Source organism: Pseudoliparis swirei, chromosome 4, assembly GCF_029220125.1.
Source record: "Pseudoliparis swirei isolate HS2019 ecotype Mariana Trench chromosome 4, NWPU_hadal_v1, whole genome shotgun sequence".
In the NCBI taxonomy this organism is placed as follows: Eukaryota; Metazoa; Chordata; class Actinopteri; order Perciformes; family Liparidae; genus Pseudoliparis; species Pseudoliparis swirei.
Window position 1 is genome coordinate 5,790,656 of NC_079391.1, and position 26,304 is coordinate 5,816,959.

The 26,304-nt window shown below is 45.2% G+C and overlaps 1 protein-coding gene across 2 annotated transcripts in view; it reads left to right on the plus strand.

Moving 5' to 3' along the window:
* The window catches only part of nfatc3a (nuclear factor of activated T cells 3a), a 71,829-nt gene that overhangs the window by 42,928 nt on the left and 2,597 nt on the right, over positions 1 to 26,304 (plus strand). For both annotated transcript variants that reach the window (XM_056412036.1, XM_056412037.1), the window contains exons 4-9: positions 2,000 to 2,199; positions 2,737 to 2,909; positions 3,388 to 3,528; positions 6,842 to 6,897; positions 7,045 to 7,171; positions 9,480 to 10,565. In XM_056412036.1, coding sequence (XP_056268011.1) covers positions 2,000 to 2,199; positions 2,737 to 2,909; positions 3,388 to 3,528; positions 6,842 to 6,897; positions 7,045 to 7,171; positions 9,480 to 10,565 — 1,783 coding nt within the window. The remainder of the gene's footprint in view (positions 1 to 1,999; positions 2,200 to 2,736; positions 2,910 to 3,387; positions 3,529 to 6,841; positions 6,898 to 7,044; positions 7,172 to 9,479; positions 10,566 to 26,304) is intronic.

Below are 26,304 nucleotides of genomic sequence, written 5' to 3' on the forward strand. Positions count from 1 at the left end.
CAAAGCCAGGTGGTTGGAAATTAAATTGTACACCCCCCCCCCCTCACCCCAAAAAAAGCAGCAACAGTTGACAAAGTAATTTATTTAAAACGTTCCCTATGTAATTACACATGATTATAACTGCCACTTCCTTTTGGACCTATAACAATGCTTTCCACAGAGTTGTGGTGAAACCCTGGACTTGCACTATGGCCTGAGCCACTGGGATAATTACACCGGAGAGGAATACGTCCTCTCTATTTGAAAATCATTCGACTTCAATCCGGCAAAGTCCTAGGCTACATATTCATCGAGTTATGTAAAGACAACCGCTGTGCTCTTCTCTAACTTGGTGTTAAGTAGTAACAACAACGTGTGACTGTACTGGCCGGCCGCAGGTTTTTATCTCCCGTATTATTTTCAACTCGACCGTCTCTTGGGAGCCGACGGGTCTTTAATGAGCTCAGGAGCTCAACCATCTTGAGATACAAGGTTTTTATTCAGCTGAACAGTGGAGCATTATTCACGTTTAAGTATCTGCCTCTGGAGGCTCGTCCTCCTCTCACACAACCCGCTGTAAACACGGCATATTTCAGTTTTACCACAGCTCACTTCAGGCCCGTACCGTAACTTCTTACGCCGCGGGGGGCCGTCAAGGAAGTAGGAAGTAAGCGGGAAAGACAAGGAGACGGATGACCGGTAAATCCAATGACGGATGTACCCTCGAACACCAATTAAAGCATTGATTTCACCTTTTACCAATGCTGGAAATAAGTCCCATTTAAAAACCCTGATGCAAACCAGGAGAGCTTAATACATTTAAATATGGAGATCTTTTAACCAAGCACACATTTCCTTGGTGGTGCCTGCTCACTGTGTGTTTCTCAGGTACACATGTTTCCAAGGCCTGATTGTGACCAATTTAATCCTTTTTAAAAATATATTTTAGCTGGTTTTGGAACAGCACATGACAAGTCCCAAGCTACACCCACCTTTTTTTTTCACCACAGCACAGTCCTGTACCAAACATTGACTCAGTGGTGTGTGACGCAAAGCTGCTGGGAGGAAAGGGTCAGCGGCCAGCTGTGGTGGGTTGAGGCTTGGCAGTTTTTCTGGGTTGAAACGGCAATGAATGGACTTGTTCTTTTCTGTTGAACTAGATGGGCAATATGGGGGAGAAGGGGGGGGTGGGGGTACAGTCTGCCAAGTACAACATTATAACAGTGGTGGGATTGTGTGGCCCGTGTTTTCTGTCCCACTCGAGGAGGAAAAGTTCTGCTCCCCTTTCCATCCTCTTGTCTCGACACGCAACACCAACATCTCACCTGTCGAAGTGGAAACCGGGGGTGCCAGCGACGAATGGGGGGGGGGTTGTTCTAGTCCAGGTGTTCGCTTAAACCACTGGATTTGAAAGGTTTTACTTTTAGTAAGTGTATTTTTTTAAAGGTCTTTTATATGGAAAAGCCGTCAAGAGATTTAGTTGAAGATCATATGAATTATGCTTTTTAAAAAAAATAATTCAACATTTATTTGTTGTTAATTGATTTGATGAATTAATACGCAAGCTATTTGTTCTTCTCATAATCTCTTAAAGTCAACTCGGGTCTCTTTAGTTATTATTATTTTTTTTTGGTAGCCACTGTAGACCAACTCTGACAACTTTTATTTGACCTCGAAAAACAAGTGACCCAAACCGGTTTGGGGCTCTGGTGAGGTTTGTGGAGGTAACGGCGACCGGAACGGAATCCTGCTGAGGGGAAAAAATTATAAGTCTAATAGTTGAAAACATCAGTGACAAACTGGTCGGAGGCCAAAGCGCCAGATGAATGTCCAGCGGTCCTGCCAGAAATATCACAACACCCTCAACCTGACATTTAGATTCCCTCCAAAAAAAAAAAAAAAGGTGGCCTTCTGCAGGCCGTGGAAATGAAGAGAGTATTCCTTTGTTCACACCCCGAGAACTCACATCTGCTTTTTATTTTTATTTTTTTCTTTCCATCTCGCTCTGTCCGTTTCTCAGCTCATCGGTTACAGTGAGAAGCCCATCAACCTGCAGATGTTCATCGGAACGGCGGACGACCGTTACCTGAGGCCGCACGCCTTCTACCAGGTGCACCGGATCACCGGGAAAACCGTCGCCACGGCCAGCCAGGAGATTGTGGTCTCCAGTACCAAAGTTCTCGAAATTCCTCTCCTGCCTGAGAACAACATGACGGCGGGGTAGGTGTCGGAAAGCACTTTGCGGTTACTTACATTTTTTGGATTACCAACACGAAGGAAGCCCTGTCCAATGAAAAAATGATCCATGTTTATGGTCCTATTGGGCTTCAAAAAGAGATTTAACAGGTTTTCCAAAATTTAAACAAACAGGAGAGTCGGGCACAGAGGAAAATCGTACTCATGGAGCAATAAAGCAACGTTCATTCAAATATTTAAGATTATAAACCAGCGGAATTTGACATTATAATATTTACGTACGATCTGGTTTCATTTACGTTTAAAGTTCTTAGGAAGGATTTAGGTAGAGATTTTCTCATTTATAGTTGTAATAAATTATATTCACAGGCATTTTTATTTTGGGAATCCAACACTTCATTTGCTTGTCATTGTCAATCCGCCGCTGGGCTTGTGGTTGATTTTGTTGTTGTTGTTATCACTCCCAGGCCGTCACCACTTATGCATGTCTTAGTGATTTTCTTCCCAGTGGAGCGTACGGGGCCATCTGTTCAACTCCTGTTCCCCCCTCTGCTCTCGCAGTATCGACTGCGCCGGCATCCTCAAGCTGCGGAACTCCGACATCGAGCTGCGGAAGGGCGAGACGGATATCGGACGCAAGAACACGCGAGTCCGCGTGGTGTTCAGGGTCCACATCCCGCAACCCAACGGGAAGGTGCTGTCGCTGCAGGCGGCCTCTATTCCCGTGGAGTGCTGTGAGTGTCAACGCCCCGGCCGGCCTCGCACACACACACGTGCAATCACACCAAAACATAAAACTACACACACACACACATGTAAACCTTTCCACACACTTCTTTATTTGCAAGCTCTCAGTCTGGCTATTTTATGTTGTTTTAATCTCCTGTTTGCTCTCATTGAAAGTCACTTTAGATAAGAACATCTGATAAATGTCAATGATGTTAATCCACTGTGACATAACTCAACAATGAATACTTCATTCTTTTGTTGAGGCTGTCCAAGTTGAGGCTGTGTTCATTTTCGAGGCCATATTTATATATATATATATATATATATATATATAAATATATAGTTCTCTTCTTAATGTGTCTGCATATATTGTGGTACATCCATAGTCCACCCTCACACATAGACTGCAGTGTGAATACACACACAGCTCAGCAAATGATCCTCGTCCCTTTTCCTCCCCGACCCCTGCTGCGTCCCTCCCAGCCCAGCGCTCGGCTCAGGAGCTGCCCCAGGTTGACAAAACCAGCCTGACCAGCTGTCTGGTCAGCGGTGGAGAAGAGATGGTCATCACCGGCTCCAACTTCTTCCCCGAGTCCAAGGTCATCTTCCTGGAGAAAGGCCCTGGTAAGTGTTGTGTCTGCACAGCCGCTTACCCTTGAACCACCTCTGCAGAAAACAGCTTGTGCCAATCGTAAAAAAAATAATAATAATCGGCGCGTCTGACAGAATCTTTCCGAGAGTTAAACATGACACGTGGCATTCTAAAAACCACGAACAAACTGTGGGGTTCTTGCGGATTGACATATACACTCGAAATGTGTAGATCTGGCAAATGTTGCCGAGATCCGCAGAAGGTTATGAAGACGTTCTCGTAGTCGTGGCTGCAGGGATATAAAAAAAGACCTGTATCATTATCTTAGTCTCAACAAGTCTCCTTTTTACCGCGGGGCATTTTGTCGAATGCAGAACAGATTTATGTCTGCTAGTTATACTGTCAATCAAGCAGAAATATGCACGCACTGTAGAGCGAGGCAAAACAACAACAACAACAACAACCATGCACATTTTATCATCATCCACACTTAGTTTACTGAACTTAAATGTCATTTCAGTGACTTCATTTACAGAAACATGTGTGTAGAAAATACAATATACAAAGTGCAGGAAGGCAATTAGTTTTCTCACAGACACACTTAACGAGACAAAATGAAATGAAATACACAAAACAGATGCTTGCTTTCTACTAAACTGAGTGTTTCGGACTTAAAAAGAGGCTTATATCAGTTTAACAAATGCCAAGGCTGAAGAGATTACGGAGTTAAACTCCATGTGCCAGTCGTCCCGTTTCACTTAAGTCACTCGTCTTTTCTCCGCCGCATCTTTCTTTTTCTTTTCACTCTGTAATCAAAACACAGAGATTCCCAGAGATGGAAATTTTAAACGGCATCGGTCGAGCCAGTCTCTGCCTGCCCGAGCTACCTTTGTGATGCAGGGCAACAGAATCAAGTTCACACATGGCAGAGAAGTCGAGCGGTGTTGTGTTATTTTTGCGAGTGCGAGTCACTCTGGGATTTTGTAAGGGGGGGAAAAAAGAAGAGAAAAAAGCAGCGTGGAGGAATGTCTTCTGCTCCTTCATGTCAAGCGTGGCGTAGGAAAAGCGGCACGGGGTGTAAAAACGACTCGCTGAAGACGGTCAAGTCCGCACAGCGAGCGGAAAAGCTTTTGAGAGGTGCATCTTGGGTAGCGAGGAAAGCCGCGCCTCGTGGGAGGAGACAGAAGGAATATTAAAGGAGAGGCGAAGAGGATGTTGATTGGCTTTGTGTAAAAGATCCCCCTCATTATGACTAATCCGCCCGCTTTAGTGCAATACAGCACTGATTGGAGTAAGTATTCGGAATGGAAGAAGAGAAAGAAAGAGGGGCAGTGACAGATACTTTTCCACCATCTCATAATTGAACTGGAGACTGGCCTATTGTTGCTCGTACACAGAGACGACTGGATGGCACTATACACGACTTTACGATATAAAGACACAGAGATCCTCGCATGTGTTCCTGTTGCTAAGCACACGCATATCAAACTGTAACGCAGTACGTCTGCTATCTCTTGGTGTGCATTGTAACCTTTACTTATGTCTTCAGGACTCATAATAATATGCGGAAAGGCCTTTAACTGAATAAATACTGTTTTAAATTCAGTGATAGATCAAAGTCAAAAATCAAAGTCATCTTTATTGTCAATTTTCCATTCGGGGGACATACAGAAGATGGAAAATATGTTTCTTTCTTGTCCAACATAAAGTGAGCAATAATAACAACAACAAAGAACATTCAGACAACATTCAGACAACATATCATTTATAAATCTCCTCAATTTCTGTGTAGTCTTCACTTAAAACTAAGATTAGTGTTTCAGAGTTACTAGACTGCATCCGACATCAAACTAGGTCCATAATTGGTAAAAGTATGTCAACTTTACAAGGATGATTGTTTATATAAAGAGTGGACTTTAAAGGCAGCCCCGCTCACCACCCTGACGAGCGATGAATACAACATGCTTTGACAAAGATGTCACAGCATAAACAGTAATCAGCGCTCTTTTACCACCTGACCGGGCAGCGCAGGGCGTCTCCGGGACGTTGCCGACGAGGTTCCCCTCGCTGCCGCCTGTTGAACGTCAACAAGCTGCGGCGCGATAATGCACTGCCGTCAGCTGCAAAGGCATTCAAGGTCACTCGCTCATTTGGAAGTAAACAAAATATCCTCTGTCATCTTCACAATAGAGCGTGTCTCTTTACGGTTGTGACTAATGTGCCAGGGGATTAGACTTAAAGCGACAGGAGGGTGTGGATCCTGGTTCACAACGCTTTATAGCCTAAATGTCACGAGGCTTACGGCTGAGGGCACAAGGCCAGTCCTCTGCAGACGTGTTGAAGATGCCTGACGGAAGCATTTGGGGGGGAATCCTCTGGGTTTTGAGGAAGAGGCAACGCAGCACCGTGTGCACAGACGGCACGATGTAGAGGCAGCTGCAAGTGAGTTAGACTCCAAGTTAGTTTTTCGTCTTCTCGATGCTGAGAAGACTGAGATTTCGTCCAAACCCGTCTGCGTTTTTTCGCTCCGAGCAGCTGCCCCTGAGATGTCTGGCCAGATAATTAGATCCCTCATAGGAAAACTGGAAAGGATTTTTTCTAGCCCAGAAACCCAGAAGAAAGTGTCTAAAAGCATTTTAATTACAATGATTCCACTGTTCTCTCTCTCTCTCTCTCTCTCTCTCTCTCTCTCTCTCTCTCTCTCTCTCTCTCTCTCTCTGCATAATGTTAACCAGGCAAGACAAAAAGCAAGATATTTGGGACATTTGATTTCTATTTAATAGCTGCAAGGATTTTCTCCATTCGGCTTCTCTAAAAATGACATCATTTGGGTGTCTATGGTTCCCCAGAACCCATTTTATATTGCGTGCTTCACTGGAACCTCGTGTGGTTCCGTCTGTTTGAGAAAGGAGTGCAAAGAGAGACACTCTGGTTGAGGAAAGTTACTAAAAAAAACTAGCATAACTATAATTCGAAGTGGGTCTAACATGATAAAACTGTCGTCATCAGTGATCCTGTGTGGCCTGGGTTCATAACTGACTCTGTGTTTGTCATTCGTTTCAATTGTCACTGTATTTGTTGTTTTTTTGCCTATTTTAAAGGTGTTAAAAAGTCTTTTCTGATCTCCTCGTCCGTCAAACGTGGCGATTTTGAGGTTTAATGTTAAATGAAAACAGTTGAGAGTTACATGAAGGATGAAAGTATCTCCTGAAGTTTCTCGAGTAAACGTTTCAAATTGTAACACGTTGTGCAATATCCAGTATGTTTCTGTCTGCTTATGGCAGTAGGATTATCATTGTCTTATGCAATTACCTTTTAAAAAAAAAATCTTTATCATTCCTCTAGACGGACGACCACAATGGGAAGTTGAGGCAAAAATATTACACGAGAAAACTCAAGGGGTAAGTTGTCACTTATTTACAAATAAACATGTACTCGTACTTTTTTTTGTTGTTGCTAGTATTTGATATTTTTTTTTCAGTAAGCAAATGGTATTGTATGTTGTTGTCAATAAGCGTGTGTTGATACTGTTTGATGTGTTTTTGTAGTCGTGCATCATGGTGGAGGTCCCTCCCTACCACAGTCAGTCTGTGGGCTCAGCTGTGCAGGTGCAGTTTTATGTCTGCAACGGCAAGCGGAAAAGGAGCCAATCCCAACGCTTCACCTACCTGTCAGGTGAGATGAGAGGTTGTCGTGACTTTTAGAAATGGTGTCAGACTTACAACTGCCTTAATCAGGGTTCGTACGGTCATGGAAAACCTGGAAAAGTCATGGAGTTTTTAAATGGTTATATCCAGGCCTGGAAGGGCTCTTGAAAAATATGTAATGCCAAAAGTTTTGGAAAAATCATGGAAATTTGTAATATTCACATGTTCATTTATGCAGTTTGATTAAAAGAATGAACATTTATAAAAATATTTATTCTTTTAATCAAACTATTGTCTCTCATTTAAGGTATACTCGTGTATCCATCGAGATTTCACAACATGTAAATATACATCATGGAAACATGGTTTAAAGTCGTGGAAATCCATTGGTCAACATGTGTATGAATCCTGTTTAATTGATTTCAAAAAGCCTAGGGTACAATGTTGCTAATAATTTATATATATATATATATATATATTTTTATGTTTTTAGGTGCAAGTATTATTATATAAATTATTTGAGGTTTCTAATTAATTTCCCTGCAACTTATTTGACAGACATTTGACACAAAGAGATCCTCTCAGGCTTTACTTTTTATTCCTTTGAGTGCACTGCTTCCTGCTGTCGTTCATCTCCCGCGGCAACAACACATGTTTGAGTGACAGCAGTGACAGTTGTAGCGTGTTCTTCACACTTCTCCGCACGACATTGCACGTGATGAAGATATTTTGCTATCCAAGAAACTTTTACCGCACATCGCCCGTGAGTTGTGGTTTGACATAAATTATTTTAGCAGTAAGGAAACTCGGCACTCGTGATATTTTGGAAGTTTCCTTCCGAAATGTTTTTCATTAAAGTCCCATTCCTGCTATTTGATATTGTTTTGTTATTTCTCTTATGAAGTCAAACGTTGGCGGAACATAATGACATTTTTCCGCAACATATCCAAAACCGTCTCACCACAACTTGCGTATGTTCATGTGTGTGTGTGTGTGCCTTGCCCCTCCACCCACACACAGCCTTTCTGTTTGCAAGCACGCCCACTCGACACTGACACTTCTTGTTTTCAGCCGTTGACGGATTAGAGCAGCCAATCAGAGCAGAGCAGAGTAACCCGGCTCTGTCAGTCAAGCCGACGCCACGGGTGTCACAACGGACACCCTGCCTGCGTTATTGTGGCCAACGGAGAACAAACTAAAAAACAGAAGTTTCATGGTGGGCTGCAGACGCCCTATTTAAGGATACATTCTGAGAAAAATTGGCTTCATTGTTGAACCTCACATATTGTAGGTACACTCAAAATGAATGTTAAAAATGAAAACAACCACATTTCAATTATGTCCTATGTTTTATTATTACCTTTGCATTGAAAATGTGGAAGGTTATGTTTTGATCGCCGTGTATTTATTTATTTATTTGTATGCGTGTTACTCGCATAACTCAAAAGGTATTAAACCGAATCGCATGAAATTTGGTGGGATGATTGGTTATTATCCGGGGACCATTTGATTAGATTTTGGGATCGATCGGGTCAAAGGTCAAGGTCAAGGTCATGAAAAGGTCAAAATCTTATTTTTACCAACTAATGCCAAAATGTTCATAATTCAATGCCCAATCTTGTGATATGTGAAGGTATGCGCTCTACCGAGTGGCCGTTCTAGTTCATAATGATACTCTTCTCTCACCCTTGATATCCTTCTAGCTCCATTTTTTTTTTAGCCAGAACTGACTTGACTTAATCACAGTTGTGGCCTGTTTTTCGCGCCCTCTTGCCCCTCGATCCCAGAGGCATGACGGGGTGAGCGGAGGGCACGAGCGTCGAGCTCGTTTGCAGTCCGTCTGATCGTGGCTGCGGGGCATTCATCCTCCTCTTCCCGCAGAACATTTCACATGATGCCACCCGGACTGACAACATATGCTCTCTCCCTCTAATGCGGAGCTGGATAAAAATAAAACTCAGTGTCACAAGGCAGCCAGATTGGGAAATAGGTTAGCGATCGGCAGAGCGGCGCTGTGAGCTGTTCACAGTAAAAGGCAATGGCCCCATTTACCATCACAGTGTCGCTCCTTTTTGTTGTTGTTGTTTTCATTTGGAGACTATTCTAAGTTTATTACCTAGTTTTACTCCAAAGCTACAGATTCAGGGAATTACCGGGGTTGAGAATGAGGAAAAACGCTTTAAACGACTACTGCCTTTTTTTAGCTGGTTGAAGTTTGTACCTGAAGCAAAAATAGCAAAGACATTGTAAGTTTCTATATTTTCCTCTTCAGTATTTTATTGCTCTTCTCTCATCCCGTCTGTCTTTCCTCTGTCGTCGCTCCTCTCTCCTTTTAGTCTTGGTGAAGCAGGAGCACAGAGAAGAGCTGGACCTCGGAGCCGGGCCCCCCATGTCCATGCCCCTGGCACATGCTGCCGGTCTGGTGCGCCCCCAGCTGCCTTCTCCTGAGCAGTGCCACCCATCGGACAACCTTCTGTCCAGCTCCCCTCGCGGCCTGGCCGCCGGCTCCGGACCTGGCCTGCTCCCCCTGCAGAGCCCCTGCTCCTCCATGGGCTCCCCGTCTTTCCAGCACCTGCCTCACCTCCAGGGTCGCAGCTTGCACCACCCTCCCGCGGACTGCCACATGACGTTCCGCCCGAGCTCTGACCCCGATCCTCTCCCCGCTCCGCCCCGGCCCTCCTACCAGTCCATGCAGCACGGCCACAGCCACGGCCACGGCCTGCCCTTCAACGGCCAGCCCGGCCTCCCTCCCCAGGGCTACGACAGGATGCCCTTTCAGCACAGCCCCAGTGCGGCGTCACACCCGATAAGCATGGGAATGGTGTACCCTTGCTCCTCGCCATCAGCTCCCTCCTCTTCGACCACCAACCCCATTGGTGGATCTCCCCAGAGCCAGCAGCCCCTTCTTTCCCCCTCGTCCCCACACCTGCACACACTCGGAGGCTACCACTGCTCCCCGAATCCCACCCGGGTGCCCTCTCCCGGTGTCCACCCCCTTGTGGGACAGCACTCCTCCCAGCTGCATAGGGCGATGGGCTACCACCCGGTAGGTCAAAGGTCGGTCTCGTGTCCCACGCCGTCCAGCACCCCCGCCCCGAGGATGATCCCCTCGCCCCACTCGGGGTCTTCCTCCCCTCAGCTCCACTCGCTGCCCTACCACTCCCCCACCTCGTCCTCCCCCACCTCCGGCGGCAGTCCTCTGGGGCCGATGCAGCAGCAGCATTCGGGACAGCCGTCTCCTCAGGCCACGAGCCCGGTCATGGCCAGCCTGTCCCCGGCGGCGGGGGGGCCTCTGGGTCACCCTCTGAGCCCTCAGGGGCCGTTCCCCTCGGACGAAGAGGGGCTGACCATCAAGCAGGAGCCCGAGGAGAGAGAGCCCACCTTCCGCTCCATCGGCCTGCAGGACATCACGCTGGACGATGGTAAGATGTTTACTTAACGATATCAATCTCTGTGATATTCAGAGCAATGACGTCAACCTGCTGTTTTCTCTGCGATGTGTCAGTTTGGGAAAAGAGACTTTCAAAAAGGCGACGCCATCAGAAATACATACTTTATCAGATTTGGTTACAAACACCCTAAAACAATTAAAACGAGAAGTTGGCCCTTTGAAAAACCCACGGAGTGAATCTTTCACTTTGTTTTGCTTTGTCTGTTTTAATCACACATTTCTTTTGTTTCTGCTGTGACACTCGTTCTCCACTTTTCTGCCACTCCAGTCTCGCTGCTCTCATTATCACATTGTACCTCCTCGCCCTGTCCTTTTGCACAATATACACACTCATAGTGACGGACTTCTGTCCTCGGCCACCCGGCGGGGTGCGGGAGGAGATCCGGTTCTTGACGCGCTTTTAATAAGAGATTCCACGCCGTTTATGTAATTGGGTGAGGTTCCCTTTTAATTCCGTTTCATAACGCAACTGTGTCTCCTGTTTGCTTTAAAAACCCTGCGATCTCCCCGTCGCCCGCGCATCATCACCCGCGTCCGTCTCACCTGTGCCCCGTATATCCAGGACCTGCCGCGCTGCTCCACACCGCCACCTGTGGTCCACCTGAGATATGCCCCACACTTGACTAATGGCTCCTCCACACATCACAGCCATCTGTCAACAATCTGATGATCGGTCCAACACAATGGACCACGACGGGATTCAATTTACCCTCCAAAATGTCACAAGCAAGATACATGTGTGTGTCATGATGTAAAACAACACCAGTAAGTGGCTGAAGCCTTGATGCCTGATGATGGTGAGAGCCAGGTTCATTACTGAGGGGGTCCCGTGGCTTAGTGTTGGGTAACATAGACACAAGAGCACCGATAACTGCAGGATCAAATTAAAAAGGCATAATGGTCACACTGCTAAGCTTCTGCAGGGTTTTTTTGTTTTTTTGGAGGATAATTACACTTTTGCATTTGTGGGCTTCTTGGAACTGAAGGGGGGGGGATTGCATCATTTTGTGCTACTTTCAAAGACTGTAGCTGGAACACAGAAACTCCAGTGTGCCTCTGCATCCTGTGTGTGTGTGTGTGTGTGTGTGTGTGTGTGTGTGTGTGTGTGTGTGTGTGTGTGTGTGTGTGTGTGTGTGTGTGTGTGTGCACGCATTAACAACTCTCTAATTAGCGCGCTCGGGGGAACTCGTTGACTTAACCCTTGTGTTGCCTTAAGGTCATTTTGACCCGAATCAATATTACACCCTCCCCCCGCCTTTGGGTCATTTTGACCCGATTCAATGTTTAACCCTCCTGTTACCTTTATATTTACTAACATATTTTACCCTTTGGGTTCAACTTGACGCCAGCAATTAAAACCTCCAGAAAATTATTAGAATTAATATTGTTTTCCAAGTTTAAGTGTGAGGCACTTTATGTTTGTTTGTTGACTACCGAAAGAACACCGACATTAAACATTGAATGGGGTCAAATTAATCCTAAGGCGGGGGGGAGGGTGTAATATTGATTCGGGTCAAAATGACCCTGAGGCAACACAAGGGTTAACAATCGGACGTGAAGGCGGCGACACATATTTGACGGCTTTCGTCTCCCTCGCGTGAACCCTTACTTATTTTTCTTTAACATATGTGTCGTCCAAGCCATTACCGATCATCTACCTCCTCCGTTCGGGGCCTCGCTTGGGCGTGTTAACCCCCTCCCCCCCCCCCCCCCGGTGCCGTAATCAAATGAGGGCGCTAAAGATTGAAGGGGTTAATAAATAGCCTGGCGAGGCTGTCGGGGAGGTGTGACATTGTGTGCTAGCAAGGGTCAGTCTAATTAACACGGGGCCATTGTCAATAAGTCACGTGTGAAAGGCCGACAGCCAGGGAGGTTTATCGGTGCGTTATGCAAACACACGCTAACACACGCTAACACACGTTTAAACATATGTCCCGTGGATGTTTTCACTCTCTTTTCTGTCTTTTACCTTATTATTACAGGCCTCAGAAAATCTGTTAACTCAGAAATCTTTCACCCACAAATGAAACTTAGATTTAGTCGGCCTCTCCCCATCACACATGCGGAGACACACACACACACACACACACACACACACACACACACACACAAAGTGAAGTAGCTGGCTGTGCTCTCGCCGCAAAAAAAAAAAGTGTGAGAAAAAGTTAGTAAATGACACGGTTCAACTGGGAATGGAAGCTCCCCCCTTTGAGCCGGCGGCTAAATATATCTCTGCGTGCCAGCCCGGCTCTGTAGGTCATGTTTTGAAGTGGCAACGCTACCAGCTCCCAGTTTTAGGAGGTCAGGCTCTCTTAAGTAGACCGCGTTCAGCCCGGTTTGACAGACGGATTAGGATGGGCATTAATGCATAACGAGAGGGTCGTATAACATAAGTACACGCAGCATCAATCTCCTCCCACGGAGACAATAAATAGCTATTATTATGATTAATGATTTCTTTTAAAGCTAATCACTGTGATTATCTTCTCCTGCTCAACAAGTAAGATCAACTGCCATGAACAAGTTTCCCTTTAGTTGCATCAACTTTTCTCCCTCAAGCTCATGACTTTCACTCTCTCGCTGTTATTTTATTATTTCTACCGTGATCCACTTTATTTCGATGCGAGTTTTCCGACCTGTAGAAAGCTGAGATTGAATCATTATGGTCCTCGCTACGACTTCGGCGGAGAGGAACCTATTGTTTTTCGTCCGATTATTTTTCTCTGCAAACAAACGTCGACTGGCCGCACGCCTCATTCCTCAAAAAAGTGAAATTTCACAGGCACATCAGGACTCGTGAAAAATGTGTGATTTTTGAGTTTTCGTATTTGTTTATAAAAAAATGTCTCTCTAGCGCCCTCTAAAGTGTTCGTACCCACGCTTTTTTTCGCCAATGACTGATTGAGTTGAAATTTGCCATACAGGTCCGCTTGGTCCTCCTCTACAACATTGCCAATATCACTCCTAAGCTCCGCCCACTTAGATTTTCCGCCATTTAGAATTCTGTAAAAAAAAAAAAGTTTAACTTTTCTCCAAAACGCTTGGTCCGATTCATACGAAAATTTCTGAGGTCCATTAGTGGATCAATGTCAACGAATAATTGTGACATATTGTTGATATCTTATTGTGTTCAGAGGATATAGACCAATGAACATTTAAGGGGTGTGGTCTCATATTTGAAGTCGCACAACTTCCAGAATATTTGTCCTATCCTCACCAAATTGCGAGTTATTTTTGTCATCTGACATTCTTCATACATGAAATGAACGACTGCCGTAGACGACCTGAGAGGGAATACAAACGTGAGCGAGTAGAAAACTGCTCCGGTTAGCAAGCAGATGGCCCTCGTGACGCACGCCGGAGATGTGTGTGTGTGTGTGTGTGTGTGTTAGCTCGGGTATTGTGTTAGTGTCTTATCTGTTTGATGTTGTGTAGGTGTGTAGGTGTGTGGGGGTCTGTGTGTGTGTGTGTGTGTGAGAGACACAGGAGGTGAGAGGACAGACCGACAGACAGATGGACAGACGAGGTCAGAATCCAGCCCCACTGCAGGGTCACTCAGCCGAGACGTTCAATCTGAAATGCACTCGGCATCCGACATTCAACTATACGAGTATAAACTTCATCATTTCATTATTTTTGAAAAAAAGTATAAACCCTACATTTTGATTTGTCCGCAAACACCAAATTAGGTAGCGTAGTTACCGTGTAATTTGCCCTTTTACAAATGTAAAAATGATATAGAATATATATGCTCAACAGAAAACAGTCTCTATGACATCACAGCAGAGCGACGGCAGAAAGACTTTATTTAAATTTTATTTCGCGGTGAACAAAAGGAAAAGAAGATGTGAAACAACGGCGTCGGAGCGGCGCCAGACACGAGGTATTCCTGCTGAGCCCGAACCGGAGAGCGCGGCTGGGTGTGTCGTCGCTAAACGTTATTAAAGACGAGACATGTTCTTCACGGCACATTCGGGGAACACACCGTGGCGTGTCAGTACCTCCGTCTAATAATTACAGGTTATTTCCTCTTTGTTCTTTTATCACAGGACTTCAGAATCAACAGTTAGAGATGACTGATGCACCTATTAAATATGACTATATATAGAATAGTCTTACAGTAATTAATATGAATCCCTTGATAGCTAAAGCCCTGTGAAGTGTGTGTGTGTGTGTGTGTGTGTGTGTCTGGCCTCTTCATAAACACAATAGGCCCTCCTGTGACAATGATTACAGGCGCCATGGTGACAGAAGACGAAGCCCCTTCAGCAACTAATCAGCATGTGACGATCTCCATGTTTACGGATCACGGATGGGAAAGGATAGCGTGTGTGTCTGTGTGTGTGTGTCTGTGTGTGTGTGTGTGTGTGTGTGTCTGTGTGTGTGTGTGTGTGTGTGTGTGTGTCTGTGTGTGTGTGTGTGTGTGTGTGTGTGTGTGTGTGTGTGTGTGTGTGTGTGTGTGTGTGTGTGTGTGTGTGTGTGTGTGTGTGTGTGTCTGTGTGTGTCTGTGTGTGTGTGTGTGTGTGTGTGTGTGTGTGTGTGTGTGTGTGTGTGTGTGTGTGTGTGTGTGTGTCTGTGTGTGTGTGTGTGTGTGTGTCTGTGTGAGTGTCTGTGTGTGTGTGTCTGTGAGTGTGTGTGTGTGTGTCTGTGTGAGTGTGTGTCTGTGTGTGTGTGTGTGTGTGTGTGTCTGTGTGTGTGTGTGTGTGTGTCTGTGTGTGTGTGTGTGTGTGTGTGTGTGTGTGTGTGTGTGTCTGTGTGTGTGTCTGTGTGTGTCTGTGTGTCTGTGTGTGTGTGTGTCTGTGTGTGAGTGTGTCTGTGTGTGTGTGTGTGTCTGTGTGTGTGTGCCTGTGTATGTGTGTCTGTGTGTCTGTGTGTGTGTCTGTCTGTGTGTGAGTGTGTGTCTGTGTGTGTCTGTGTGTGTGTCTGTCTGTGTGTGAGTGTCTGTCTGTGTGTGTCTGTCTGTGTGTGAGTGTGTGTCTGTGTGTGAGTGTGTGTCTGTGTGTGTCTGTGTGTGTGTCTGTCTGTGTGTGAGTGTGTGTCTGTGTGTGTGTGTGTGTGTGTGTGTGTGTCTGTGTGTTACTGGAATGTCGTGTGTTCACAACAGAAGCTGGTCTTTTGTCGGCCCTGCCCAAATTCACAGCTGCCTCAAAACTGCGAGCACGGCATGGAGGGTTAATAATAATGATAATAATAATAATTAATAATAATAATCTGAGCCCTGCCTCCAGGACTCCTCATGAGAGACAGTCGGCAATGACGCACATTAATCCACTCGAGGAGGCAGAGTCGATGCATTAGCTGCGTTGCTGTTGCCGAATGCCAATTCTGCTTTAATTATCCTGATCGTTCGACCACATCCAGCGCCGCTGTTATTCGTGGTCGTCGTGACATTTTTCATCGTGCGCACGACCCCCATTCTATGAATCACGTCCGTCACGTGAATCCAATGTGCTGTTCGTTCTGTTTCCAGCGGTCCGTTGCGTACACGTCCTCTGCTTTTGTTCACTTTTCAAAGATCAATTGAGCGGAGTCTTTATATAAAAAAATGGCGCATTCTACATTTTGATGATCAACTTTATTGCCCGAAGTGATGCGAGAAGATCCAGACGAGTCTTCTCCGTACGTTGACGTACGGGTGGAGCAGAAGTCGCGGCGTCTTTAGCTTCTGTAGCGCCACGTGTTCACAAAGCAGGAGATTTGAAGAGATATTTAAATGTAATACTTCCTAAAAGTTGCAAAAGTTGGGGTTCGAATGAAGTCCGATGTGGAGCGACAGTGGACTGATAAATGTTTAAGTGTGAGGTACTTTATGTTTGTTTGTTGACTACCTAAATAGCCCTTTAAATTAATAAAAAAGTTTATATTTACCTTCGCATTGAAAATGCGGAAGATTATGTTTTGATCGCCGTGTATTTATTTATTTATTTGTATACGTGTTCCTCGCATAACGCAAAAAGTTTTAAACCGAATCGCATGAAATTTGGTGTGATGATTGGTTATTATCCGGGGACCATTTGATTAGATTTTGGGATCGATCGGGTCAAAGGTCAAGGTCATGAAAAGGTCAAAATCTTCTTTTTACCATAGCACGGTCAATTTTTATCCAATTGGCATGCAACTAATGCCAACATGTTCATAATTCAATGCCCAATCTTGTGATATGCGAAGGTATGCGCTCTACCGAGTGCCCGTTCTAGTTTTTATATGTTTTACACAGTGAAAAACAGCCTGGGGTCAAATTGACCCCAAAGAACACCGATGCGTACAAGTTGTGTACAGGACAGTGAAAACATATCATGTGAATTTTATGTTTTTCCAGTTTTCCCCAATAAATTAGGAAAAGTCATGAAATATGAAGCAAACAAAATGCAGTCAATCATTTTTTTAGAGACGTTAAACATCGAATGGGGTCAAATTGACCCCAAAGGTATCAGGAGGGTTAAATATATAAATACAAAGAAATGAATTTGTGTAATGTTCAAACACAACACGACCATCGCTGTGATCTAAAAGTGTTAAAAAGACGTGTTTTCCATTAATCTCGACGCGAGATCTCAGGCGGCAGCTTCCAGTATGTGGCAAAAATATCAGCGAGCCGTAAACGAGGAAAACAAGCGAGAGCTGAGGAACGTCGAGCAATCCCAAAAATACTTGGACATATTTCTCAGGAGTTGGCCAGCCGGACCGGGGAAAACGCCAGTAGATATTAGATTAACCTTGGACGGGCGTCGAGAAATACGACTCCAAATGAAATTAGACATGAAATAAACGTTCTGGTTTTTTTCGACGACCTTTTGTAAATGAGCCTGGAAAGGCCTGAAAAACTGGCCCGATTGTAACGGCCTAATTCAATGTCATTTAATAGCTGTGTGTGTGTGTGTGTGTGTGTGTGATACACATCATATTGTTGTTGTTTACGCACACAGACATGCGAATACGGCTCTCATCCGGAGGCTCCATGCTGCCGTCAACCAACCGTAACACAGTAATAACACAGAGCTCGTGATTTTTCGATGGCAAACAAACCGCGGGAGGAAAATATGTTTCCATCGAATCGCCGCCGCCGCTCGTCAAGAACAATGGCAACAACATTCGCCCGTCCTTTTTCCCCCCGAAAACAAGCGGAAAGGGACTTTGTGTGTCATCTTTCCATACAATTAAGGTCTTTAGAGAGCGTAATGCAGAGGGCTTGGCAAGCGGCTGCAGCCGGCTGCCTTGTTTCTGCGGACGGGAGGAAGGGAAGCCTGGAAATCCCTCCCGACGTATCCACTTTGGGGTTCTTGACTCTACGTACCGAGTTATTATGAAGATTAACAGCGCCGTCTTCAATTTAGCCAACATGTTGTTGGTTACATCGTCGGCCGCTCCGCCCCGAGTTGATTTTTTTTTCGCGCACGTCAGCCAAACTATCGAGCGCCGGCTTTCGACTGGAAAATAAATAGCAGTCGCAATATTTTTCTCATGGCGTGCAAAGCGAGGACTTGGCATTTATCGCTCCGGCAACGATTTATTTTTCTTTCTTTTTTTCAACTGCGAAAGCTGCGACCGTGTGGCACATTGGAGAGTTGTTGTTTTTACAGACGCGTCCCGAGGCTGAACTCAACAAACGACTGTTACGAGTCTAGTTTACAGAGATTTGATTTACGGTCAAGAAGAGTTCACGCTCCCTATGAAATGTACAGGGGCTGAAATGTGTGGATAGAAAATGTGCTATTATAAACACAAATCCTAATAATTACTCAATTTTAACGTCTCAAATGTGAGGATGTGTTGCTTTTCTTTGTGATAGTGACTTATACTGAATATCTTTGTAGTTTGGTCTTTTTTTTAGACACTTTGGGCTTTAGGAAGTTTTAAAAGGTATTTATTTTAGTATTTTCTGACATTTTATTGACAAACAGTTGCTGGCAGCTCTACTACTGTAACAAAAAATCTCTTTTTTTTAGACACTTTGGGCTTTAGGAAGTTTTAAAAGGTATTTATTTCAGTATATTTTGACATTTTATTGACCAACAGTTGCTGGCAGCTCTACTACTGTAAAAAAAATATTTTTCTTTTTAGACATTTTGGGCTTTAGGAAGTTTTAAAAGGTATTTATTTTAGTATTTTCTGACATTTTATTGACAAACAGCTGCTGGCAGCTCTACTACTGTACAGTATACGTTCACCATGCCACCAGAGTAAAGGACACTTTAACCAAAATGGAAAAAAAACTAATCTATTAACTTCTCGATGGTTTTTGTGTGGATCCTGACCACAACCCATCAAACGGCTGGAAAAGCTTTGGAGTTGTGATGTTTTTCTCCCAGAGACTCCCTGATAAGACCTCCAGTACGTCCCATTATTAACCAGCGTAATGAGCTCCTGCTCCAGTGGTTTCCTTCCTGCGGCCCCGCGGTGGAGCCACGACTCTCGCGTCCCGGATCAAAAGGCGCGAGTCTTTTGAATCGCTTAGATCACGATGGGAAATCCAGAGATGATTCACAGGGTCGCTCTGAGAAACTGACTTTTTTAAAGATCTAACGTGCACTCGCTCCAAAAGTGAAATTTAAAAAAGAGTTAAACGAGTAAACCAGAGAGAGCTCCGCTGAGTCCATTTCCACCTAATGACCGTTTCTTTCCACCGCGTGTGTGCATGCGTGTGCGTGTGCGTGCGTGTGCGTGTGTGTGTGTGAGTGAGCGCTGCTCGTAGCTACCTGGGGCTTTCGTGAAGACGTGGGCTGCGCATGTCATTACGGGGACCTGCGAGTGGAAAACTGTGTGCTTTGATATGTATTCCCTCTTTTTCTTACCAATGTTTTTTTCCATTGTGACATGTTGTCTTCGTTTGTTGGAGGATCAGTCAAATCTTTGAGTTGTTTGCTTAATCCACTCCGCCAGAGTAATGTTTTCTAAGCCCGGGTCAGGGAACCTTTTTTTTAAAACATTTTTTAAATGTGTCATCGAGGGTTACGATGATTGCCCAGTTTCCATTTCGACAGCGGACATGTTTATTGTGCTGGATGCCCCCATCTGCGTATTTCACTTCTGTTTTGCATTATGGAAATCTTTTTTCATGTACCCTCCTTTTGACGTGCGCTTCGAGAAACGGAGGCGTGAGATCGCCCAATCACAGCGGCCTCCTGGGAGATTAAACAATCTCCTGACGACAATTTCATTCGGCATACGTCGAGGCGACCACGCATTTACTTCTCTGTGACCTCGTGGCATATTCTAGATTCTAGAGTTGTTGTTTTTTTGTGCTCATATCATTCTTGGGCACATTTCGTTGCAACATTATGCTCGTTCTGAAATGTTCCTGACGCGTGCCGCCAGTGAACAATGATGCTTAAATCAACAAAAGACTCTCACTAGTCTAGTTTACAGAGATTTAAGCCTCTTCTTGTTGTCGTTGTATTTCCTCTGAAACCCGAAGATCATATGGACATTTAAAATGAAACGTTTAAAGCGCACTACAAGAAGCAGTGTTGTATATATATATATATATATTTATTTTTTTAACTCACACATGCATATATAAACATATACAGATGCATCTTTCTTTCTTTCTTCTTATTATTCTTCTTCTTATTTTTTTCTTTTTTCTTTTTTTCTTTGTTTCTTTTATCTTCTTTCACAAGGCTCTGACTTTATGATGTTATGTTCATTGTTTCGTCGTCCTCTAGGTGTTATGTCTATGTATTGTCTTTTGTCTTCTAATTTTTTTTTAAAGAAGAAAAAAAGAAGCGGTGTTGACACACGACTGCGGGGGGGGGGGGGGAATTCAAGATTCAAGATTCAAGATGTTTTATTTGTCACATACACACACAGGGTGTGCAGTGAAATGAAAGTGGCAATGCTCAGCAGGAATGTGCAAGGGCAACAAGTACACACTATTTACAAATAAAAAACAACACAATATTTACAGTAAGTGTGTGTGTGTGTGTGTGTGTGTGTGTGTGTGCCTAAGAGGGGCAGTTGTGTGGGTCTATGTGGGGGTCCTGGTGAGGTCGGAGTTCACAATCCTGATGGCCTGAGGAAAGAAACTCCGTCTCAGTCTCTCTGTTCTTGCAGCGTGACTACGGGCGCCTGCCTGACCGCAGCAGCTGAAACAGTCTGTTGTTGGGGTGGTGAGGATCCTTCATGATCCTGCCGGCTCTGGTTCTGCACCTCCTGGTGTACAAGTCCTGCAGGGTGGGGAGTGTAGTTCCAATAGTGCGCTCAGCCGAACGCACTACTCTCTGCAGAGCCTTCCTGTCCTGAGCGGAGCAGTTGCCAAACCAGGCTGTGATGCTTCCTGTCAGGACGCTCTCTACAGCTCCAGAGTAGAAGGACTGAAGGATCCTCTGGGAAACTTTAAATTTCCTCAGCTGCCTGAGGTGGTAGAGGCGCTGCCTTGCCTTTCTCACCAGAGTGTCTGTGTTTGTTGACCATGTCAGATCCTCGGTGATGTGGACTCCCAGGTATTTATACCCGCTCACCCTCTCCACAGTAGTCCCGTTAATCCCCAGTGGTGAGTACGTCCTCTGTTGTTGTACCTTCCTAAAGTCCACAATCAGCTCCTTAGTTTTGGTGACATTCATGATGAGGCTGTTGTCCTGGCACCAGAGTGACAGATCAGCAACTTCCTCCAGGTAGGCCTTCTCGTCGTTGTCGGAGATCAGGCCCACCACCACTGTGTCATCCGCAAACTTGATGATGGTGTTGGAGCTGAACCTGGCCACACAGTCATGTGTGTACAGAGAGTACAGTAGGGGCTGAGGACGCAACCCTGGGGATCCTGTGTTCAGGGTGAGGGATTTGGAGGTGTGTCTGCCCACCCTGACCACCTGTGGCCTGGCGGTCAGGAAGTCCAGGATCCAAGCACACAGGGGGGTGTTCAGTCCCAGCTCAATCAGCTTGCCGGCCAGTCTGGAGGGGACTATGGTGTTGAAAGCTGAACTATAATCAATGAACAGTAGTCTCACATAGCCCCCCCTCTGGCTGTCCAGATGAGAGAGTGTGGTGTGCAGTATAGTAGTAATAGTAGTAGGAGTAGTAGTAGTAGTGAAGTAGTAGTAGTAGAAGTAGTAATAGTAGTAGGAGTAGAAGTAGTAATAGTAGTAGGAGTAGAAGTAGTGGTAGTAGTGGAGTGGTAATAGTGGTGGTGAGTAGTAGTAGGTGGTAGAGTAGTAATGGTAGTGATGGTGGTGGTGAGTAGTGGTAGTGGTAGTAATAGTAGTAGTAGTAGTGAAGTAGTAGTGAAGTAGTAATAGTAGTAGTAGTAGTAGTAGTAGTAAAAGTAGTAATAGTAGTAGTAGTAGTAGTAGAAGTAGTAATAGTAGTAGGAGTAGTAGTAGTAAAGTAGTAGTGAAGGTTGTATATTCTCATTAGGGAGCCCCCCTCCCAGTCATAATCTTCTAAAACACTATTATATGAAACTCTTTAGGCTCGACTCTCTTTCACTTCTGCTTTATTAATAGGTGGACGTGGATTATCGCTCACTGATAGAGGACAATACAACGCCGTGTCATGTAAAATACTTGTAAAATGTATATTTTTTGTCTTTAGTCCACATTTATTTGTTTCTATTCGGTCTTTTGAGACGCAGATGGAAATTCAGTTCCTAGATAAGATCTTTCTTCAAGTCGTCCACATTTACACCGAGCGAAGCCCCGCGGAAATGTTTCTTGACAGATTGTGACGGGAAACCTTTTTAAAATGAGAAAACCGAGTGAATCAAACTGAGAGGAATTCAATTAACGACGCGACTTGATTTATTCCACTGGGGTTCCAGATGGTTTTCATGCCGGCGGCGCTCGCGTCTCCTCCATCAGACGACAGGTTCACGTCTGCCTCACTGCAGCGTCATCCCAACACAGCGGCGGAACGGGACATGTTTTCTCGGCAGACGGCTTATAGGGAGAAAGATTTAAATATATATATATGTATATAAATATATATAAATATATATGTATATATATATATAAATATATATATATGTATATAAATATATATATACATAAATATATATATATATATATAATATACGATGCTCATATTCCTGTGGCATTCCAGCAGATTCACTCCCGTGTACCAACAGTTCACCACAGAAGACTTCAAGTCTAGGACAGGGTTCGTACGGTCATGGAAAACCTGGAAAAGTCATGGAATTTTAAAATGGTCGTTTCCAGGCCTGGAAAAATCATGGAATAAACCTAAATCATAAAAGTTTTGGAAAAGTCATGGAAATTTGTTAAAATTACATGTTCATTTACGCCGATTTTGAAATAATTAATATATTTTTTAAAGAAAGACGCTCAAAATATAAGCCGGCGTACGCTCTCAATACGCACAATTTTCTAAAATGTTCATGTTTATATCGAGATTTCAGTTTAGTCATGGAATTTTGGTTAAGTCATGGAAAAGTCATGGAAATCCATTGGTCAAAATGTGTAAGAACCCTGTATATATATATATATATATATATATATATATATAATATACGATGCTCGTATTCCTGTGGCATTCCAGCAGATTCACTCCCGTGTACCAACAAGACTTCCAGTCTAGGAGACGTAAACATCGCCCTCTGATTGGCTCCTTTTATTTATTCGTGTTTAAATTATAGCCGGATACATGATCAGTTCAAAATAAATAATGGAAGACTCATTTTTTATATTTCATATTTTAAATATAGAGCATAAGAGTGAAATCTAGTGGAGTTCATTTCCTGCGCGTTTGAACACTCGGCTGCTCTGAGGTGCTCTTGACTGCCGGCAGTCGCACCGCTCGTCCTTCCGAAAGGTCGCGACCTTTAGGGGAAATCCGTCTCGTCCTCCGTCACGCTTTCATTTCACCGATGGAGGAAACTGACGGGTCATCAGCCGCGTCGCGTGTCGTGTTCCTCAGTGTCGTGCAGACCAAGGTAAATGTGTGTGTTTCACATTGTAGCCGCAGCAGTGCGTGGTGGGGCTGTGTGTGTGTGTTTGTATGTTTATGCGTGCTGTGTGTGTGTTTGTGCGTGTGTGTGTTTGTGCATGGTGGTGTGTGTGTGCGTGTTTGTGATGGGGTCCTATGTGTGTGTGTGTGTTTGTGCGTGGTGGTGCTGTGTTTGTGAGTGGTATGTGTGTGCGTGTGTATGTGTGTGTGTGTGTAGGTGTTTTGTGTGTGTGCGTGATGGTGCTGTGTGGTTTGTGTGTGTGTGTTTGTGCGTGGTGGTGTGTGCGTGTTTGTCATGTGGTCCTATGTGTGTGTGCGTGATGGTGCTGTGTTTGTGCGTGGTATGTGTGTGTGTGTGTAGGTGTTTTGTGTGTGTGCGTGATGGTGCTGTGTGTGTGTGTTTGTGCATGGTGGTGTGTGCGTGTTTGTTATGTGGTCCTATGTGTGTTTGTGCGTGGTGGTGCTGTGTTTGTGCGTGGTATGTGTGTGCATGTGTATGTATGTGTGTGTAGGTGTTTTGTGTGTGTGCGTGATGGTGCTGTGTGGTTTGTGTGTGTGTGTTTGTGCGTGGTGGTGTGTGCGTGTTTGTCATGTGGTCCTATGTGTGTGTGCGTGATGGTGCTGTGTTTGTGCGTGGTATGTGTGTGTGTGTGTAGGTGTATGTGTGTTTTTGCGTGGTGGTGCTGTGTGTGTTTGTGTGTGGTGGTGTGTGTGTGTATTTGTGCGTGGTGGTGTGTGTGTGTTTGTGATGGGGGTCCTATGTGTGTGTGTATTTGTGCGTGGTGGTGTGTGTGTGTTTGTGATGGGGGTCCTATGTGTGTTTGTGTTTGTGCGTGGTGGTGCTTTGTTTGTGTGTGGCGTGTGTGTGTGTAGGTGTGTGTGTGTATGTGTGTTTTTGCATGGTGGTGTTTTGTGTGTGTGTGTGTGTGCATGGTGGTGCTGTGTGTGTGTGTCTGTGTGTGTGTGTGTGAACACGTCTGACGTGGGAAAGGAAGAGCCGCCCACGCTAACAGGATGATGTGAGTGATGGCGGCCAGACGCACAAACAAGCAGCAGAAAACACAAAAATAACAGAACGACTAAAGAGAAAATCAAACCTGGACAAAGTACATTAAATATAAACAGTGAAATGTGTGCAGTTAATACACAAGAAACACAAACTGTAGCTTGAGGAGATCATTGTGAAACAGAAATGAAGCTAGCACCCCGATATGAGGCTCATTAATGAAGTCGTCCTCTGCCCCCTAGTTCCTAGTTCCTAGTTCCTAGTTCATACATGTGGGTGTCATGGCAAGTCGTGTGCAGACGGGTCGACGTAGAACCCTCCCAGCGCCGCACCGGGCCAGAGCTCTGATGCAGCCGAGCCCGTTTCTGACCCGTCTCTAACGGACACACACAAAACACCACCACGCAAAAACACACACACACACACACGCACACACACACACACACACACACACACCACGCACAAACACAGCACCACCACGCACAAACACACACACACATAGAACCACCATGCACACACACACAAAACACCACCACGCAAAAACACACACACACATACCACGCGCAAACACACACACACATAGAACCACCATGCACACACACACAAAACACCACCACGCAAAAACACACACACACATACCACGCGCAAACACACACACACATAGAACCACCATGCACACACACACAAAACACCACCACGCAAAAACACACACATATACCACGCACACACACACACACACACATAGGACCACCATGCAAAAACACACATACACACACACACAAACACACACACACAAAACACCACCACGCAAAAATACACCAACACACACACGCACACACATAACCACGCACAAACACACACACACATAGGACCACCATGCACACACACACAAAACACCACCACGCAAAAACACGCACACATATACCACGCACACACACACACACACACATAGGACCACCATGCAAAAACACACATACACACACACACAAACACACACACACAAAACACCACCACGCAAAAATACACCAACACACACACGCACACACATAACCACGCACAAACACACACACACATAGGACCACCATGCAAAAACACACATACACACACACACACCAGCACACACATACCACGCACAATCACACACGCACGACGGAGAAGGAGACGAAAACTGACTCGTTTTGGTCCAGTCGTGTGTGTGTGGGGGGGGGGGGGGGCGTTCCCTTCACATTCTCCATGGACAGCTTCTCCTCGGGTCTTCCTCCCCGCTCGGTGTTTGAAGTTGATTTACTTTTCTTTTCCTCGCTCCCCCCCCCCCCCCCCCCGTGTCTCCGGTGGTCCGGGCTGAACGCTGGATGGAGGCAGCAGATGTAAAAGCACCGAGGACGGAGCGATCTGGTATTCTTGTTATTAAATCGGGCTTTTGAACCGAGTCAGTTGATTTGGTTTTTACTCGGCCTGGAGAAACGTCCCGGACCGCCTTGTGAAGCTCCACTGACAGCGAGCAGCGCGGCGACCGGAGGGCCGTGGTCACCGGGAACGGGCGGAGGTCAGACGTGGCACATTTATTGAACGGAATAGTTTCTCTCATTTTGATACGTGAGGAGTGATTATGTCTCACGTCAGAGCGGTGACTTTGTGACCTTTTGGGTCCGCCAGTTTGTGTGAGTTTTTTTCCACTTTGAGCTCTTTGCTGGTTCAGTTTGACGTGAGGAACTCACTGTGGAACAACAGCGCCCTCTGCTGGCCAGGAGGATGTACTTCGACTGCACTTCGTTCCTCGCGACGGGAAGATGAAGCCAGTGGA